The sequence below is a fragment of the Pseudorca crassidens genome, chromosome 18 (genome assembly GCF_039906515.1).
Source record: "Pseudorca crassidens isolate mPseCra1 chromosome 18, mPseCra1.hap1, whole genome shotgun sequence".
In the NCBI taxonomy this organism is placed as follows: Eukaryota; Metazoa; Chordata; class Mammalia; order Artiodactyla; family Delphinidae; genus Pseudorca; species Pseudorca crassidens.
In genome coordinates this window covers 15,466,095-15,482,889 of record NC_090313.1, presented here as the reverse complement: position 1 = coordinate 15,482,889, position 16,795 = coordinate 15,466,095, and the positions used below count along the sequence as shown (strand labels likewise).

General features: G+C 48.8%; 1 protein-coding gene across 6 annotated transcripts in view; it reads right to left on the bottom strand.

The window, feature by feature from the left end:
* Positions 1–15,956, bottom strand: part of ABCC4 (ATP binding cassette subfamily C member 4 (PEL blood group)) — a 213,621-nt gene extending 197,665 nt beyond the window's left edge. For 2 of the 6 annotated variants that reach the window (XM_067713903.1, XM_067713902.1), the window contains exon 1: positions 15,292–15,956. In XM_067713903.1, the coding sequence (XP_067570004.1) occupies positions 15,292–15,365 (74 nt within the window). In that variant the 5' untranslated portion in view covers positions 15,366–15,956. The remainder of the gene's footprint in view (positions 1–15,291) is intronic. The other 4 variants (XM_067713899.1, XM_067713900.1, XM_067713904.1 and 1 more) reach the window with 3 other exon arrangements.
* Between the last annotated feature and the right edge of the window lie 839 nt (positions 15,957–16,795).

Sequence of the window (16,795 nt, the reverse complement as noted above, 5' to 3'; positions counted from 1 at the left end):
CCAGACTGCTAAACCTAGCCACGAAGCCATCATTTGTAGTGCGATATGCTTTTGGAGGTGCACTTCTTAAGGGATTTAAAAAAAGGGAATTTCTGCACAAACTGAGATAAAATGTAGTTTTCCAAGCACCACCTGGTTCTAGTCTGAGATCACAGCAGCTCCCGAAGCTCAGTGTAAGTCTTCCTCCTCTGCCTTCCAAGGACCTCTGGCACCGGACTTGCAACATCTGAAATTGAGACAATACCAACCCCTCCCCATTTACAAAGTTGTGTTGCTTTGGGCACAAAATTGTTTAACCTCTCCGCGCCTCGGTTTCCTCATCTGGAGGCAAAGAACGCGGCTACCCTTGGCCGGGCTTTTACAAACGTTAACCACGGTTGCGGTAGCATTGCACCTGGCATTACCGGAATTTGCTTAAGGTTGGAAAGTATTCCGCAAAGCCCCCGCGGGTCCTGGAGCGCTCAGAGTGGCTGTGCAGAGGATGCGAGGAGACACTGCCTCTTGCTTCGGAGAGCGAGGGCAGCTGAGAGGGGGATGGAGGCGGGCGGGGCGAGGTCCCCTGGTAACTCGCAGTCCCCACCTTCAAAGATCACCCAGCGTCACTGCACATGGATTTCCGTGGAGCTCCGTAGACGGGGCCAACTTTCTGAGGACGGAGGGGAGGGGAGCAGAGAGAAAAATAAAGCAGAGAACACCGGAGAAGGCAGGACCAGGAGGCAGAAAGAGGCCCGAGGGAGGGAGTACAGAAGCGTCCGGAAGCGTGGAGTAAGACCTCAGGCCAGCGGCGGCACTGCGTGCTTCCTGCCCCCCGGAAGGCAGGACTCAGCGGCCTCACTCAGGTCCACGGTCTCCACCACGCTCGGCGCCGCGGGTCCTTCCGCACACGGGGCGCTGCAGCGGTGCTCATGTGCACCTCTTAGGGCCTTGAAATCCTTGCCAGGAACTTAGCCTAAACATGTGAGACGGAGGAAACCGCACAGTGGCTTAAACCACAGCGGCTCTGTCTGCGTGACCCTGCGCAGCGTTTTCTTCAACCTGCCTGGGCCTCCCCTGTTCGCCTGTCACCAGCTTCTCAGAGTCATCAGACTTTCCCAGAGGGTCAGCTGGCTCAGCCGGCCTCGAGTTCACCTGCAGTTTGCAGGCTGAGTTCAATCTCTCCAACACAGCCCTCCCCCACCGCATAGACCACCTTTTGCACAACTCGCATTCAGCGGTAGCTGCTCGTTACTCACTTTGCTCTGCCCTAAATAAAACGGCCAGTTCCCAGAAATCAAAGGCAGCTAATTCCCTTTCTGTGTTTGAGTTGGCTGCTCTGTGGGATTCCTTCCTGCTGCACCTCATCCTTCCTGGAAAGGGTTTCTTAGAAAATGTGTCTCCCCCTTATAGGAATCCCTCCCCATGAAGGGGCTGGAATTTCCCTTCAAAAGACTTCAATTTACTTTCTGAGTGGCTCCTAGCAGAGATGACCAAAATCCACTCAAGAGAGGAAGGGAGGGAGGAGGGAGGGAGAAGAGGAATCCTAATTTGGCTTGCTCAAAGGGACTACTCTTTAAAATATTTGTTGAAGGAAAAACTAGGACTACATCATATTCTAAGGGGGGAGAAGAAAGGATTTTGAGTTTGCCTGAGAACAATAGAGCCATCTTTTTTCGACTATTAATATCAGATACACTACGATCTTGTATGGGGTTTTCCCCAAAGCAAAATTATTGGGGAAACTTTCATGTAGATGAAAAAGAGAAAGTTTAGAGCATGAGTCTGAGTTACCTCATAGCCCAAAAGAACAGAAGAGCTTACACTGGATAGCCTTATGCCAAAGATGTCCCCACCTCGTGCTGGGGGAACTAACAGCAACAATGAGTAATCTAATTTCTAGAGCAATAAATTATACTTGCAATGCCCAGCCTGCCTGTCCAGGGGCAGAATGCACTCTCCCCTCCCAAGTACAGCACTCAAAGGGTTTATGAAGATTAGCTACATGTATGTTTGAAGGCTTAGGAATTATACCTGAATTCAACTCAAAAAAATATGTGAGGGCAGGTCTATAATAAGCAGATGGAATAGAGGGTAAGGCTTGTGAGGTCAGAATCCTTGGTGAGTCCAGTCTAACGGGACAAACTACCACAATACAAAGCAGCTCTGATCAATGACCAGTGGCACTAATTCCAACCAAGCCCTCCATGGGAAATGGGAGTTGCTCATGTGCTCAGGCTACCAAAGTACCACACACAGGGTGACTTAGACAAGAGAAATTTATTCTCTCACAGCTTTGCCAGCTAGAAGTCCAAGATCAAGGCACTGGCGCTGTTAATGAAAGAGGGAAGCTGCCAGAAGTTGACTTGGGCAGTCCTGGCCGCACTGCTCTGCTGAGAAACTGCTTTCCAGAAGACTCCTGGCAGACGTAGCAACACCACCTTATAATTTTCAAAGTGCTTCCACAGACAGCAGCCCAGTTCTGAGTATAAATTACATTCCCCTTTGTTGCTTTTTTTCATATATCTTAATTTCTGTGGGACAGTTACTAACGGGTCACTTCTCCATTCATCAGAGATGGATATTATACACTGCACTACTTCCCACATTACTTCCCTGCTGCCTTGCCCTGCCTGATTGGAAGTGGGGGAGAAAAATAAGTATATGGAACTATATTCGTTCTTTGTACTAAATCTAAAATCTAATTTTTAGAACACATTGTGAGTAGGTTTAATTCTGCCAGCTTCTAGAAGAGGGCACCAAAGCCCAGAGTGGGTAAGTGTTTTGCTAAGGTCATACAGCTAGTAAGATCCCAGACTAGGACCCCTGGCTCCAGTCTGATGCCCTCTCCTTATACTCAGCTTGCTCCCATCTAAGATGGAGGTGTCAGCAACTCCAAGTTAGAAAAACTCAGATTAAGACTAAAGTAATTTACAATCACTGAATAAACCTATTAAGGGCAAGATGCTCAGCTAGGCACTGAGAGATGCCAAAGACACTAGTTTCTGCCCTTGAAGAGCTAACAATATAGTTTTTTTCTTTTTTAAGTCACAAATGAATAAAGACTTAAATAACACTTGATCATTTAAAGTAATAAAAAGACATGATAGGACTTCTCTGGTGATGCAGTGGTTAAGAATCTGCCTGCCAATGCAGGGGACACGGGTTCTAACCCGGGCCCGGGGAAGATCCCACATGCCGTGGAGCAACTAAGCCCATGCACCACAACTACTGAGCCTGTGCTCTAGAGCCCGCAAGCCACAACTACTGACCCCATGTGCCACAACTACTGAACTCATGTGCCACAACTACTGAACCCACGTGCCACAACTACTGAAGCCCACGCACCGAGAGCCCGTGCTCCGCAACAAGAGAACCCACAACAGTGAGAAGCCCGGGCACCACAACAAAGAGCAGCCCCCGCTCGCGGCAGCTAGAGAAAGCCTGCGCGCAGCAATGAAGACCCAATGCAGCCAAAAAAACCAGAACAGACACCTTTCTATATTTACAGAGAGAGAAAAGAGTGCACACTGCCTAGTTGAAGAATCCCTTCAATAGAAGTTAAAAGAAGTAGCCAACTGGGTTTATCATCTAATCTCAGTCACATCCTGACCAACAAAACACACCAATAAGGGTCTGCAAATAAAAGCAATTTATTGGGTAGCAATTTTACGCTCACGAGCTTTTTGCTGACAAAAATTGAGATTTCCACTCAATTACCCTTGTAGGCTCAATCAACCCAGGCATTCCTGTCTGCCCAGGGTGAGGAAATAAACACAGCGACACAGATGCCATAGCTCACTCTCTGGAATTTGTCATCCTGACTCAACTCTGAGCTCCTCACTGTCCTGCTTTGGTAAGATGAGGACAAAACCAGGTTCAACAAGCGTTTACTACAAGGACCCAAGGATCAAGTCTATCTAAGATCCCCACACAGAGGAAGCTCTCTTCCTCCACAACACCCTGCTGAGTCCCCACGGGGACGAACAAGCCAGTTGTTCTCCCGCTTTGAGAGGAACTTAGAAAAGGGGGTGCAGGTGAGGGCAGACCAGAACCCCCAGCCACAGAAATGAAAATTTGCACAGAAGCATGTTTGACCTTTGGAAACTGTTTTTAATCAGGGGTTCTTGGTCTTCACTGTCCATCAGAAACTTGTAGGGAACCTTTTAAAAATATTGATACCTGGGTTCCATGCCCTGAGATGATGATTCAAATTGGCCTAACGGGAGGGACCAGGCATTCAAATTTTAGGGCTGCCCAGGTGATTCAATCATACTGAGGGCTGAGAAACTGCGGTACACTCAATAGCAGGAACTTAAGATAAAATCTAGCAAGTTTAACAGATAATACATGCCAACAATTGTTTGAAGAAGGTAATTTCCAAGTATATTTAGGAAAGGCAGCACCAAGAGCCAGCCTGCAATCATTAAGAGGAAATCATGTCAAACTAGCCTCAAGTCTTCTCTTTGTAGGGTTTCAGAACAACTACCCCGTAGATAAGAGACCTCTGAACTCCCGACCTCTCCTGACACCTGTGTCAAGTTCACCCACTGCCCACGGTGTTCATTAGCAGATTGGCCATAACCTGGAGGACAGTCCCAGGATCTGTCCTTTCTCAAGTAAAGACAACAAAAGTTTTCAAAGCACTTTCTACAGGCAACAATGAGACGCTGAACTCTGATATCAACAAAATAAATGAACTTAAAACCAGATAAAATAGAAGTTTGTATGGGGATGCACTGTGAAGTCAGTTGACCATGGGTCCAATACATCTCAACTGTATGCGTTGCTGATGACGCCCAAATCTTATCTCCAGCTCAGACTTCTCTGAGCCCTTGACTCATGACCTGCTCAACCTCTCCCACGTGTACCAGGCATCTCAAACTTAACTCGGTCAAGACCAAACTCCTGGTCTTCTCCAACCCATTCCTCTTGCAGGCTTCCGCATTTCATTTAATGGTGACTCCATCCTTGCAGGTGCTCAGGCCAAATCCAGAGATAACCTTGAAAGTCACTTCCTCTCAAGTTCCACCATCAAAGCCAACCCCCTCTCCCACAGCTCTACCTTTAAATAAGCTCTTCCCTGAACCCAGCTACTCACCACTGCCACTCCTTCCATCCTGGTCAAAGCCACTATCATCTCTGGCCTGAACTACTGTGAAATCTCCTGCCAGTGTCCCCATTTCTGCCCATAACTTTCTTTAGTCGACTTCCAGTACAGCTGCCAGAAGTGATCGTACTAAATCCTGAGCAAATCATGTCACACCTCTTCTCAAAACTGTTCAGTAGACTCCATCCACGCAGAGTGAAGCCCAAGTCCTCCAATGGCCAACAGAGTCCCCATCATCTCTTGTCTTACACTTGTCCTTCCCCCTGAATGTGCACAGCTCACTCCATCACCTCCTCCAGGTCATCTCTCTGGAGTGTTTTCTTCTCTGTGAAGCTCCCCCTGGCCCCCCTAAAACTGTCACCTCCCTTCCCCACACACACTCCCGATTCCTTTCCCCGTCTTCTTATTCTCTCTTCTCAGCACTCATAACCATCTAACATACTATAGGTTACTTATTCACCTTTGCTAGAGCTTAAATTACATGAAGGCAGGGACTGTTACCTCTTTTGCTCACTACTACATCCCAAACATCTAGGACAGGGCAGCAAACATTTTCTGTAAAGAGCTAGATCATAAACATTTTAGGCTTTGCAGGTCACAGTCTCTGTTGCAACTTCGCATCTGTTGCAACATTCATGCTCATGAATGAGCATAGCTGTGTTTCAATAAAACTTCATTTACAAAAGCAGACAGTAGGCTGGATTTGACCTGTGGGTCACAGTTTGCCAACACGTGGTCTAGAACATAACCTGGAACACATCAAGCACGCAAATTATTTGTTAAATTGTCTAAGTAATTAGTTAAAACACTACCTCTGATCAGTTCAAACCTGTCCAGTTCCAGATGCCACATGAGAATAAAGATGTTGATACTAAAGAGCATTCAGGGGCTTCCCTGGTTGCTCAGTGGTTAAGAATCCGTCTGCCAATGCAGGGGGCACGGGTTCGAGCCCTGGTCTGGGAAGATCCCACATGCGGTGGAGCAACTAAGCCCGTGTGCCACAACTACTGAGCCTGCACTCTGGAGCCCATGAGTCACAACTACTGAGCCCACGTGCCACAACTAGTGAAGCCCGCACACCTAGAGCCCATGCCCCACAACAAGAGACGCCACCACAATGAGAAGCCCGCGCACCACAACAAAGAGCAGCCCCCCACTCGCCGCAACCAGAGAAAGCCCGCGCGCAGCAACGAAGACCCAGTGCAGCCAAAGATAGATAAATAAATAAATAAATTTATTTTTAAAAGAAACCTTACTAAAGAGCATTCAGTTCAACCAGATGGAAGAGGGCCTGAAAACCTTGCCACTTAACAAGGCAGCATGGGAAAAAAAAAAAAAATTTAAGGGGCTTCCCTGGTGGCGCAGTGGTTGAGAGTCCACCTGCCGATGCAGGGGACGCAGGTTCATGCCCCAGTCCGGGAAGATCCCACATACCGCGGAGCGGCTGGGCCCGTGAGCCATGGCGGCTGAGCCTGCGCGTCCGGAGCCTGTGCTCCGCAATGGAAGAGGCCACAACAGTGAGAGGCCCGCGTACCACAAAAAAAAAAAAAAAAAAAAAAGGCAGCATGGGGGCTTCCCTGGTGGCACAGTGGTTAAGAATGCGCCTGCCAATGCAGGAGACATGGGTTCGAGCCCTGGTCCGAGAAGATCCCACATGCTGCGGATCAACTAAGTCCATGCGCCAAAACTACTGAGCCTACGCTCTGGAGCCCACGAGCCACAACTACTGAAGCCCGTGGGCCACAACTACTGAAGCCCGCGCGCCTAGAGCCCGTGCTCCGCAACAAGCCACCACAATGAGAAGCCCGCGCACCGCAACGAAGAGTAGACCCCACTCGCCACAACTAGAGAAAGCCTGCGCGCGGCAACGTAGACCCATCGCAGCCAAAAATAAATTAATTAATTTTTTAAAAAAAGGCAGCATGGAAACTGGAGACAGTTCTCTTTAAAGATTTAATGGGTCCGTAAAGCCCATCTCTGAATACCAGAAGGCCCCCATATGAAGATGGGGAGTCAAATTCCTGTGTTGACCAAAAAACATAAAAGGAGACACAGAAAGAAAGAAAGAAAACTGGCTCAATAGACCACACTCTGTCATTTTAATATGAAGACACAAGAGCAGTAAATTTCCCCATTGCACAATGTCTGGAAGAGATTCCTGTATCCAGTATGGACTAGAAGCTCTCTCCCTTCCAACCCTGATCTCATAACACTGCAAGGAGGGCAGACAGGAGCTGGTTTTGGGAAAAGACCAGGTGGGGACTAGCCACATGAAGAGATCAGCACAGAAGTGGCCATGAAACCAGGAAATGGAATGAGGAGCGACGTCAGAAACCACAGACGGGCTACAGACGTCCGTCAGGAGTACAGGACGAGGAGAAAGGATCAGAGAAGTCTGCAAGCCAGCAGGGATGAAATAGGGGAGGGGTGTGGCCTTGAAGAACCACAAACACCACCAGACAGGAGAGAGGGGCATCCACACACTTCTTTCTATTCTCAGGACATACTACCTTCTGCAGAATTCTGTGTCCTGCGTGTGCCCGTCTCCTGCCTGGGATGAGTCCCCTTCTTCTCCGTCCAACCGCTCCTCAAAACCCTGCATCAATCAGTGCACACCTTCTTCATCCCCTCCTGCAGCACACACCCATCTGGGAAATAGACCATGTCAATTTCCAAACGAAAACGTTAGCTTACACCTGCTAACAAGAAGGTGGCACGGCTACCTTTTAATATGTATTTACTGCTCGCTATCTGCCCGACACTGTTCTAAGTGTTTCACCAGTGTTTGGTTCATTTAATGCTCTCCACACCCTGTGAGGTGCGTAGGATGGTCAGGGAAGTTGCAGAGGTCAGATCTATACCCAGGCAATCTGGCTTTAGATGGGGCATTGCTCCACTGTACCCGACCTGGATGAGGACTCAGTGTTGTATAAATGAGCCTTTGGCAATGGTGCTGGGAAAACAACATGGGCATCGGCCTGCTATCCCGCATCTATTCCCACAGCCCCGGTAACGCAACGGCTCACTCAGCGGCAGCTGCCTTTCACCAGGCAGGACCCCAGGCCTGGCTCTGATGGCCCTGCAAAGGCAGGACAGCTATAAGATGGGCCTCAACTCATCAGACAAGTCCAGCTGTGTAAGAAATGATGAAAGATGAGGCTCAGAAAGGAGATTCTGAAGGATCCTTGAAGGCCATGCTAAAGAATTACTCTTGAGAGCAGGAGGAAGGAGAGATTTTTAAGCAGGGGGACGGCATGGATTTGTTTTAGGGGAAAGGATGGTAGCAGGAAGACCCGTTGGGAAGACGTGAAGCCAAGACTGTTAGGTGAGGACGGAACAGGGGCGGGGAGGGACACAAGTTCCAGGAGGGTGGCATCTTTGTGGTCCCCTTTCCTGTGAATTCCACACATCTACACTCAGGAAACAGTTGCTGAATGAACGAATGACTCCAAAGGCATGTCTAAAGTTGAATCAACAGGATCTGATGTCAGCAGATGAGGTTGAAGAAGTCGAGGGGAACTGACAGGTTGATGCCTTCAGAACTGGAGGAATAAGGATGCCAACAACCCACTCAGCAATTCGGGCAGCAGCATAACAAACAGAACGTAGGAAAACATGCTCCAGATGCATGCCTATGTAAAGAGCATATTCAGTCACTAACATAAGTTTTAACTGTCAGCATATTCATTTATTATTCACCCAACCTGTGGGAGCTAAAGCCAGGCAGACAGGACAGTGAGTACTGCCAGCCTCCTGGGTGTGCTGAGGATGTGGGTGGAATCCCAGCTGGGGCCTTCAGACCTCCCAGCTATGAGGCTCCTCTCTGGACCTAGATTTCCTCATTCACAGGATGCCTGCCGCACTGACTCATAGGAATGTCTGAGGGTTAAATGAGACACTAAAAACAGGGACTGCCCTAGTGGCACGGTGGTTAAGAATCCACCTGCCAATGCAGGGGACGCAGGTTCGATCCCTGGTCCGGGAAGATGCCACGTGCCACGGTGCAACTAAGCCCGTGCGCCACAACTACTGAGCCTGCGCCACAGCTACTGAAGTTCATGTGCCTAGAGCCCGGGCTCTGCAATAAGAGAAGCCACCACAATGAGAAGCCCACACACTGAAAGGAAGAGCAGCCCCCGCTGGCCGCAACCTCGCCGCAACCACCGCAACTAGAGAAAGCCAGCGGGCAGCGACAAGACCCAACGCAGCCAAAAATAAATAAATAAAATTTTGAACAAAGTAAAAACAATGAGTAAGATTCTGAGCCCAGAGGAAGCATTCAATAGGTGTTAGTGATTATGTGTATTGTTATCTAAATGGTTCCATCTCTGAGGACTAATTGCATGTAAGTGCTGTGAATAAACTTAAAATGCAGGTCCCTTCCACACCTACCAGAATCTGAATACCTTGAGGCAGGGAGGGAAAGAGCCCTGCATCTGCATTTTTAACAGCACATCAGAAAATACTGCTGAAAATGGGAAAACATGACTTAACATCTGAAGGAAGTATTCGGTTTACCCCCTGCCATTTTCAGTTATCCCTAGGTATTTACCTAACATAAAGAGATCTTTAAAGGAATAATCTTTGAACGGACCTAAAAGCTACCTTCCTGTCTTCAGGCATCCCCTGGCCCCAACAAGCTGAGGCCATAACTCTGGACTGGGTCAGTTGCACTAGGATTATCTCCAGCCTCCCAATTGTAAGCCAGGGGAGGCTGAGATTCCCTTGCACGTAGCTACATAGAACTGCAGGGCCGAAGATAAGACCTGAGTCCATCCAAACCTAAGTCCAGACCTTCCCACTGCATTACAGGTATTCACCTTCATTTTATCCATGGTGGACACAGAACACAGAAAACTCTTACAAGGGCTTATCTCACACAAAGAGGAAACCCATGGAAACTGCCTCATGGTAAGAGGGACAGGGTTCCCTGGATCCATCAAAAAGTTACAGGCAAGATTTAGGATGAAGGTGTTCCACACCCCACATAGCAGAGATAGCCTGGGAGACAGACAGGGAAGGGTAAAAAAATTAACAAACAGAAACCTCAATTAAATAGTTGGGAGACCAGGAGGGGGAGCTCTCACGCCTGCAAAAATATCAGAGCCCAAAGGCAAGCAGACAGACTCCTCTTCTTTCCTGCCAAGGACTCAGCCAATGAAAAGCCATGGGGCTTCCTGGTGGCACAGTGGTTAAGAATCCGCCTGCCAACACAGGGGACACAGGTTCGAGCCCTGGTCCAGGAAGATCCCACAGGCTGTGGAGCAACTAAGCCCGTGTGCCACAACTACTGAACCTGTGCTCTAGAGCCCACGAGCCACAACTACTGAGCCCACGTGCTGCAACCACTGAAGCCCACGCGCCTAGAGCCCGTGCTCCGCAACAAGGGAAGCCACCGCAATGAGAAGCCCGCACGCCGCAATGAAGAGTAGCCCCCGCTCACCGCAACTAGAGAAAGCCCGCGCACAGCAACAAAGACCCAACGCAGCCAAAAGAAATAAATTTATTTTTTTTAAAAAGGAGAAAGAAAAGCCATGGACTCTGCTTACGACAACAGCCCTCGCAACTCTCTTTTCCCCTCTAAAAGAGTTCTCCTTCCCCTGCCCTTTGGAGACGTACACATGGCTCGCCATGGCTGCAGACCCTGAATTGCAACTCTCTGCTGATCCCAAATAAACCCATATTTGCTGGAGAAATGCCTGACAGTCTGTTTCAGATCAACAAAGGGAAGGGAGTCAACACATTGGGGGACCCCTGGAAGACTCAGAAAGGCAAATTATTCACGTGACACATCTGAGTGGACACTAGTTGATACCTCTCAGGCTGAGCAGATGAGGACTATAGAGACCCCCAAAATCAAGAATATACTATAGGAAGGAAACTTAAATTTGTTACACTGTGCATTTCACTGTAAGGACTTAGCAGTAAATTTTAATACACCTTTAGGGTGTTCTTCATCTTCCACGGTGCTGGAGTTATTGTATAAAATTGCCAGAACTAATCAAACTAGACACCTAAGAAAGGGGAACAAACCAAAGCCGGAGAAAGAGCCCTGGGAAGCTCACGCAGCCTGCATCTACAGCATTTGGAGAAAATGGTGCAAAGAATCCTAGTTTGGAATTATACATTTCTGTGCATTCACAATCAGTATTTACTGAGGGCCTGACAGGACCAACCTCCCTAAACATCTCAGCACTCAGCCAGTTCACATCCCCCCTCATGTCATCAGCTTCTCTGACAAGAGTCTCCAGAGTCTGTCTGGACACCAGGGGCAGTTTCCACCACAGCACTCCCTTTGCAAGGTGACAGTTCACCAGCTGAGACGTGGTCAGCGTCGGGGGAGCTACAATTTAACCACTCCCTGATGGGCCAAGTGCATCTGGCCAAAGACCCTACTCAACCCTCATCTCTGGGGACAGGTCCCACACTAACCCCCAAACTGCTGGCCTCTGGGACGAGGGTGGGAGAGAAGTGCAGAGCACACCCCAGAGGCCTGCTCTGCAGGACAGTGGGGACATGACCAGGAAGAGTCTCAGCAGACTGGACACGGTTCATAATTTATGCCACTTATTTCCAATAATGGGGATGAGCAAGAATTATTCAATAAACCATGATAGGAAGATGGGCTGTTTCAGAAAAAATGGGGCCTATCTTATATCTAACACTAAGAGAAATTCTAGCTGGCTTTATTGTTAGAAATGAAACAAGAAGTAACGTAAAATGCTTACAGAGATTTAGATGGTGCTGGGATTTAGAAAAGGTATTACAAAAGCAACAGGAAAAACCAGAAAGAAAAGCTTGATATACTTAATGATATATAATTTAAAACCTCTAAGCTAAATTAAGAGAAATGAAAATCTGGAAAATTATAAGCACTATTACAAGTTATTTCAAAAATATAAATACCTCATAGGAAAAAATCTATTAATACACAATTCAAAAAAGTACAAATAAATGGTCAATAGACACCAAAAAAAGGTTCCATTTCTGCAAATCAAATAAATTCAAATTAAAACTGTTTGATATTGGGGGACTTCCCTGGCGGTCCAGTGGTTAACACTCCGCGCTTCCAATGCAGGGGGCCCGGGTTCCATCACTGGTCCGGGAACCAAGATCCCGCATGCCTCGTGGCGCAGCCCAATAAAACAAAACAAAACAAAAAAACCGAGTTTGATATTATTTTTAACTTTAGACCTAGAAAAATGTAATTCACGTACTCAAAGCTGACAATGAAATGAGCTCACAAACAGCTATTGAGAGGGCAAATTGGCCCAAACCTGATGGAAAACAATGTAGCCTTTCACTGGTTATTTTACTTCTGAGAATATAGAAGAAGGAAAGATGCACCAAAATACAAGGTCGTGGATATACATCACATCATAATTAGCACTATAACTGTGCTGGACAAAAGTGAAAGACTGCATAAACTGCAATTAAATACCATGTTTTAATACCATGCTTACTTAATGCCGTAAGTAAATGTTAACCATAGAAAATTAAGAAGGGTTCAGGATTCAAAACGATTTCCTTTTATAGAAAAGATGAATGTGGGCACGAGGTGTGCATAAAGATTTCTAGGGGAAACACTAAGAAACGACCAAATATCAGCAAGTGTGCTTGGCTAACAGAAACACACCCTTATTCTTTTCGTCTTGCTCTATAGTTTTAAATTTCTTACAGAAATAGAAAAATATATATTCTTTCCTAAAATCCACAAAAATTATCAATAGCCATAGTGTATGACTCCTTAGATCCTATGTGCGCAGCCCGTGCTGTGGAAACGCTAAACCCCAGATGAAATTTAAGAAGCACATACCCAATGAGAAGATGAAAACTTGACTTTTCTCTACAAGGTAGGCCTTCTCTCTGGGCGGAACTTCCTGGCTGGGCTCATTTCAGCTTTCCCGTGACAGCCAAGTTGGGGACACAAGGAAATCATTAAGGTACCTCAGACTTTGAATACAGGATGGCAATCATGGTCAACAACTAACTTCGCAAAGTCTGGACCCCGCCCCCCTTCTTTCTTATTTTGGCCGCGTGGCATACGGGATCTTAGTTCCTGGACCAGGGATCAAACCCGTGCCCCTTGCAGTGGAAAAGCGGGGTCTTAACCACTGGACCGCCAGGGAAGTCCTGGACCCCTTTTTAAAAGTTAAGACTTAAGTAACAATGCCAGTGGGAGAAGTGACTTAAAGCTGTAGCCAGCATCAACCTTCCCTCAGAATCACCTGGAGCGCTTACGCAAGAGGGAAGAGATACGGGAACATATGTATATGTATAACTGATTCACTTTGTTATAAAGCAGAAACTAACACACCATTGTAAAGCAATTATACTCCAATAAAGATGTTAAAAAAAAAGAATCACCTGGAGTGCTTGTTTAAACCCCATCCCAAGAGTTTCTAATTTTACAGAACTGGCCTAGAATGAGTGCAGGGGAATTTGCATTTCTAACAAATGCCCAGGTGATGAGGATGCTGAGAACCACACTTTGAGAACAGCCGCCCTTTAGCTTGGTTATAGAGATGTATCACATACCATGACCTCCAACAGCTGCTAAGAACTTCCCTTGAGAAACTCCTGCCGACAAGAACAAAGATGTGTTTGCAATCGCCTTCTCTGTGCATTTACCAACGAGTATACAAACTGAAGCAGCTCAGAACTGCAGTTACATACACAGGGAACACAGGCTCAGAAGCCACACTGCCTGGTTAACGGCCCCTCTCCACCACTTACTAGCTGTGTGATAGTAGACAACTTATTCAAACTCTCTGCTTCGGTGCCTTCAGCTGTAAAATAAGAGATAATAGGTCCTTGCCCTCCAGCAGGAAAACTGGAAATGGGTGCCTACCAAAATCAATGAGAAGTCCTCACCTTCCCATTTCCATTCGCATACATTTTCGAAGTCCACCAACAGAATGGGCTTGGAGAGTTCCTTGCCCTGCCTGAAGTTACTGTAACCACACCCATGTTTCTTCTTCTAGGACCCTCTTGATCCTGAAAGGCCGCCAAATGTCCAAGAGACGTAGCTACACAAACTGAAAACACCACCATCAAAACAAGCATAGGAGCTCCCATCCCCGGGGGATCCCCTAGGCTGTCCCACTAAAAACAGGAAATAGAATATATGGGAAAGATGAATGGGTTAGGGTCCTGAAACAAAAGATCTAACAAGCAAGTGTGACTAAAGCCCAAAGGTTGAAGTTAGTAGTCCCAGCTACTAGATGGAAAACTTCAGTTAAAAAGCTTCTCTCTGAACCATTTTTCATTGGTGTTTCCTCTCAACTCAAGGACTCTTCAGTGGTTTCAAGACCATGGGACTCCTGGGCAGACCACCTGCACCAAGGCCACAGACACTTCTCTGAAGGCTAGAGACCTGGGTAAGACGCCACAGACTTCAGGGACCCCACCCCCAGAGTGGTCCTCAAAGGTGGAAGTGGAAAGATTCCCAATAGGGAAAGGGCTGGTCAAATACACACTCCAGTCGTGGCTGTGAGTCCCAGGCAAAAGCAAAACGTGTTCTCGAATAGTGTCCCCGTTCATTAAATACAAACTAAGAGTGTTTTTTAATCCACTAGAAATTTGCCTTAACTACGTACCAGGACACTGAGAGACGCACACGGAGAGAGGGAGGGAGGGAGGGAGACAGGGTCACAGACACAGAGGGAGCCCGGAGGAGTTGGAACGCTGCTGTCACATAAGACATACGGAATATGGTGAAAGGTGGGGACATTATTGGAAGACGGCGACTGGTCCAGGGCACTAGTCACATAAAGGAAGCTGTTCATAAGCTGCTTGCTTACGAAAAAAAGAAACAAGGGTGCAGTTCAGAGGTGGAGTCGGGGGCTGGGGAGAGTGCAGTCCCTCCTCCCGCTGGCGGCCGGTTCCCAGCGGGCAGCCTAGGGTCTCAGCCTCCGCGCCTCCTGCTCCCGCCGCTCCCGGGAACTGGAAGCCGGCGCGGCGGCGAGCGGAAAGGCAGGGACACCCGGTGCCGCCGCCGCCAGGTCCCAATCGCCGGCCCTCTCCTCCGCCGCCGCGCGCAGGCGGGTACCAGGAGGCTAGTGCGGGGCGGCCCCGCCAGCAGCAAGAAGCCCAGCGGCCTGGGCGCCGGCGGAAAGCGCTTGCTCGCCGCAGCCCTCTGCCCCTGAAAGGCGCCAGGCGCCGGCCCGCGGAGGGAAGGGGTGTCACGGCTCAGGCGGGGCGCTCACCAGAACAACACGCGGGAGCAGAGGTTCGCGTCCTGCAGCGGGTTGGGCTTCACCTCCGGGTACACCGGCAGCATCTTGCGGGTCAGGACGGGCGCTGGCCGGGGTGGCGCTGCTCCGGCGTGGGCGCCGCTCCTGCTGCTCCTGGAGGCGTCGGCTGGGATGCTGGACCTCAGGCTGCCGCGCGGATCCGCGCTCCGGGAGCCAAAGAACCACTCGCTTCCGGGAGCCGAGCGCTTGTGGCCCTCCGGGTCCCCGCCTCCCAGGCCGCGCCGCCTCCCGGGGCCGCCTGGAGGAAGCCGGCAATGCGCTGCTGCCGGATCCCTGGGAGCCTAGAGCTACAGGCCGCGTGCGGGGGCGGCGGCACAAAAGGTTGGCCGCGCGGACGCAGTAGGGAGCCTGGCGAAGGTGTGAGGCAAGGCCGCCGGCGCCTTTGGATAGAGGCGGGTAGGCCGAGCGCAGGGAACACTGGGCTCCGCGCCTAGGCGGCCACGTGCTAACACCTGGCTGCAAACTCTGCCGTAGTTCTTGCTACTAGCCCAGGCACCCACCCAGAAGGTGGAGAAGGGAGGCGCCATATCTGCCCGCCCCTGCTGCTCAGAAACGCCCCCTCGGCAGCCGCTTTCCAAACGCCGGGAGAAAGCGGGCAGAAGGCGTTAGCAGTCGGCCCTCTGGGCCCCCTGCCCTCATCCTGACCAAACTGGAGTCCTGGGGGAAGGTCTCCTACCTGCGGCCGAGCATTTGACCACAGACAACAGCAGGGCTTAGCACAGATTATGTTCGTAGAGCTGCAAGAGCTAGAGAAAAGTAACACAGGGTTAGAGCTCAAATGATTTTGGAAGATGACTGCATGTTGCCACTGGGGACAGGCTTTTAGCATCTCACATTGCTGCACTGTGCGAGGGACCTCTGTGAGCTTTTTGCTGCCCTCTTAGATGAGGAAAGGGGAATATGGGGAGAGAGAGACTGCCTTCTGATTTCTTTCATCATGTGCTCAGATCCTAGTGGAAGAACAGTGACATGTGTTTACAAAACACGGTTTTTCGAATTTCTGGGGACCGGATCTCACTTTTAACTCTAACAATGCCCTATTTAAGAAGGCATTATTATCCCTATTTCACAGATGAAAAAGATGGGGCTTAAGGACAGAACTTTGACCAAGGTCTTAAAATCAATAAATGATGAATTCTGATTTGGACTCAAGCGAGAGTCCAGCATGGTCTGGTGGATGGACAGTGTGTGTGGAAAGTACCTAGAATGCACCTTGAGTGAATGAATGACTGTAGGACTGAATGAACAAAATCTTGGGCTCCCACTCATAAGTGTTTAGTTATTTGTGTGGCCATCTTACCAGCTCAGCAGTTTCTCATCCCTTCTACCCTAAATGAGGGAAGATCAAAGTTCTTGGTGCTTATAACAAGATCACTTTGATAATTTCCCATGTACCTTGGCTAAAATGGTGTTATTAATAATGGCTTTTAACACAAGGTTGTGAATCAACTATACT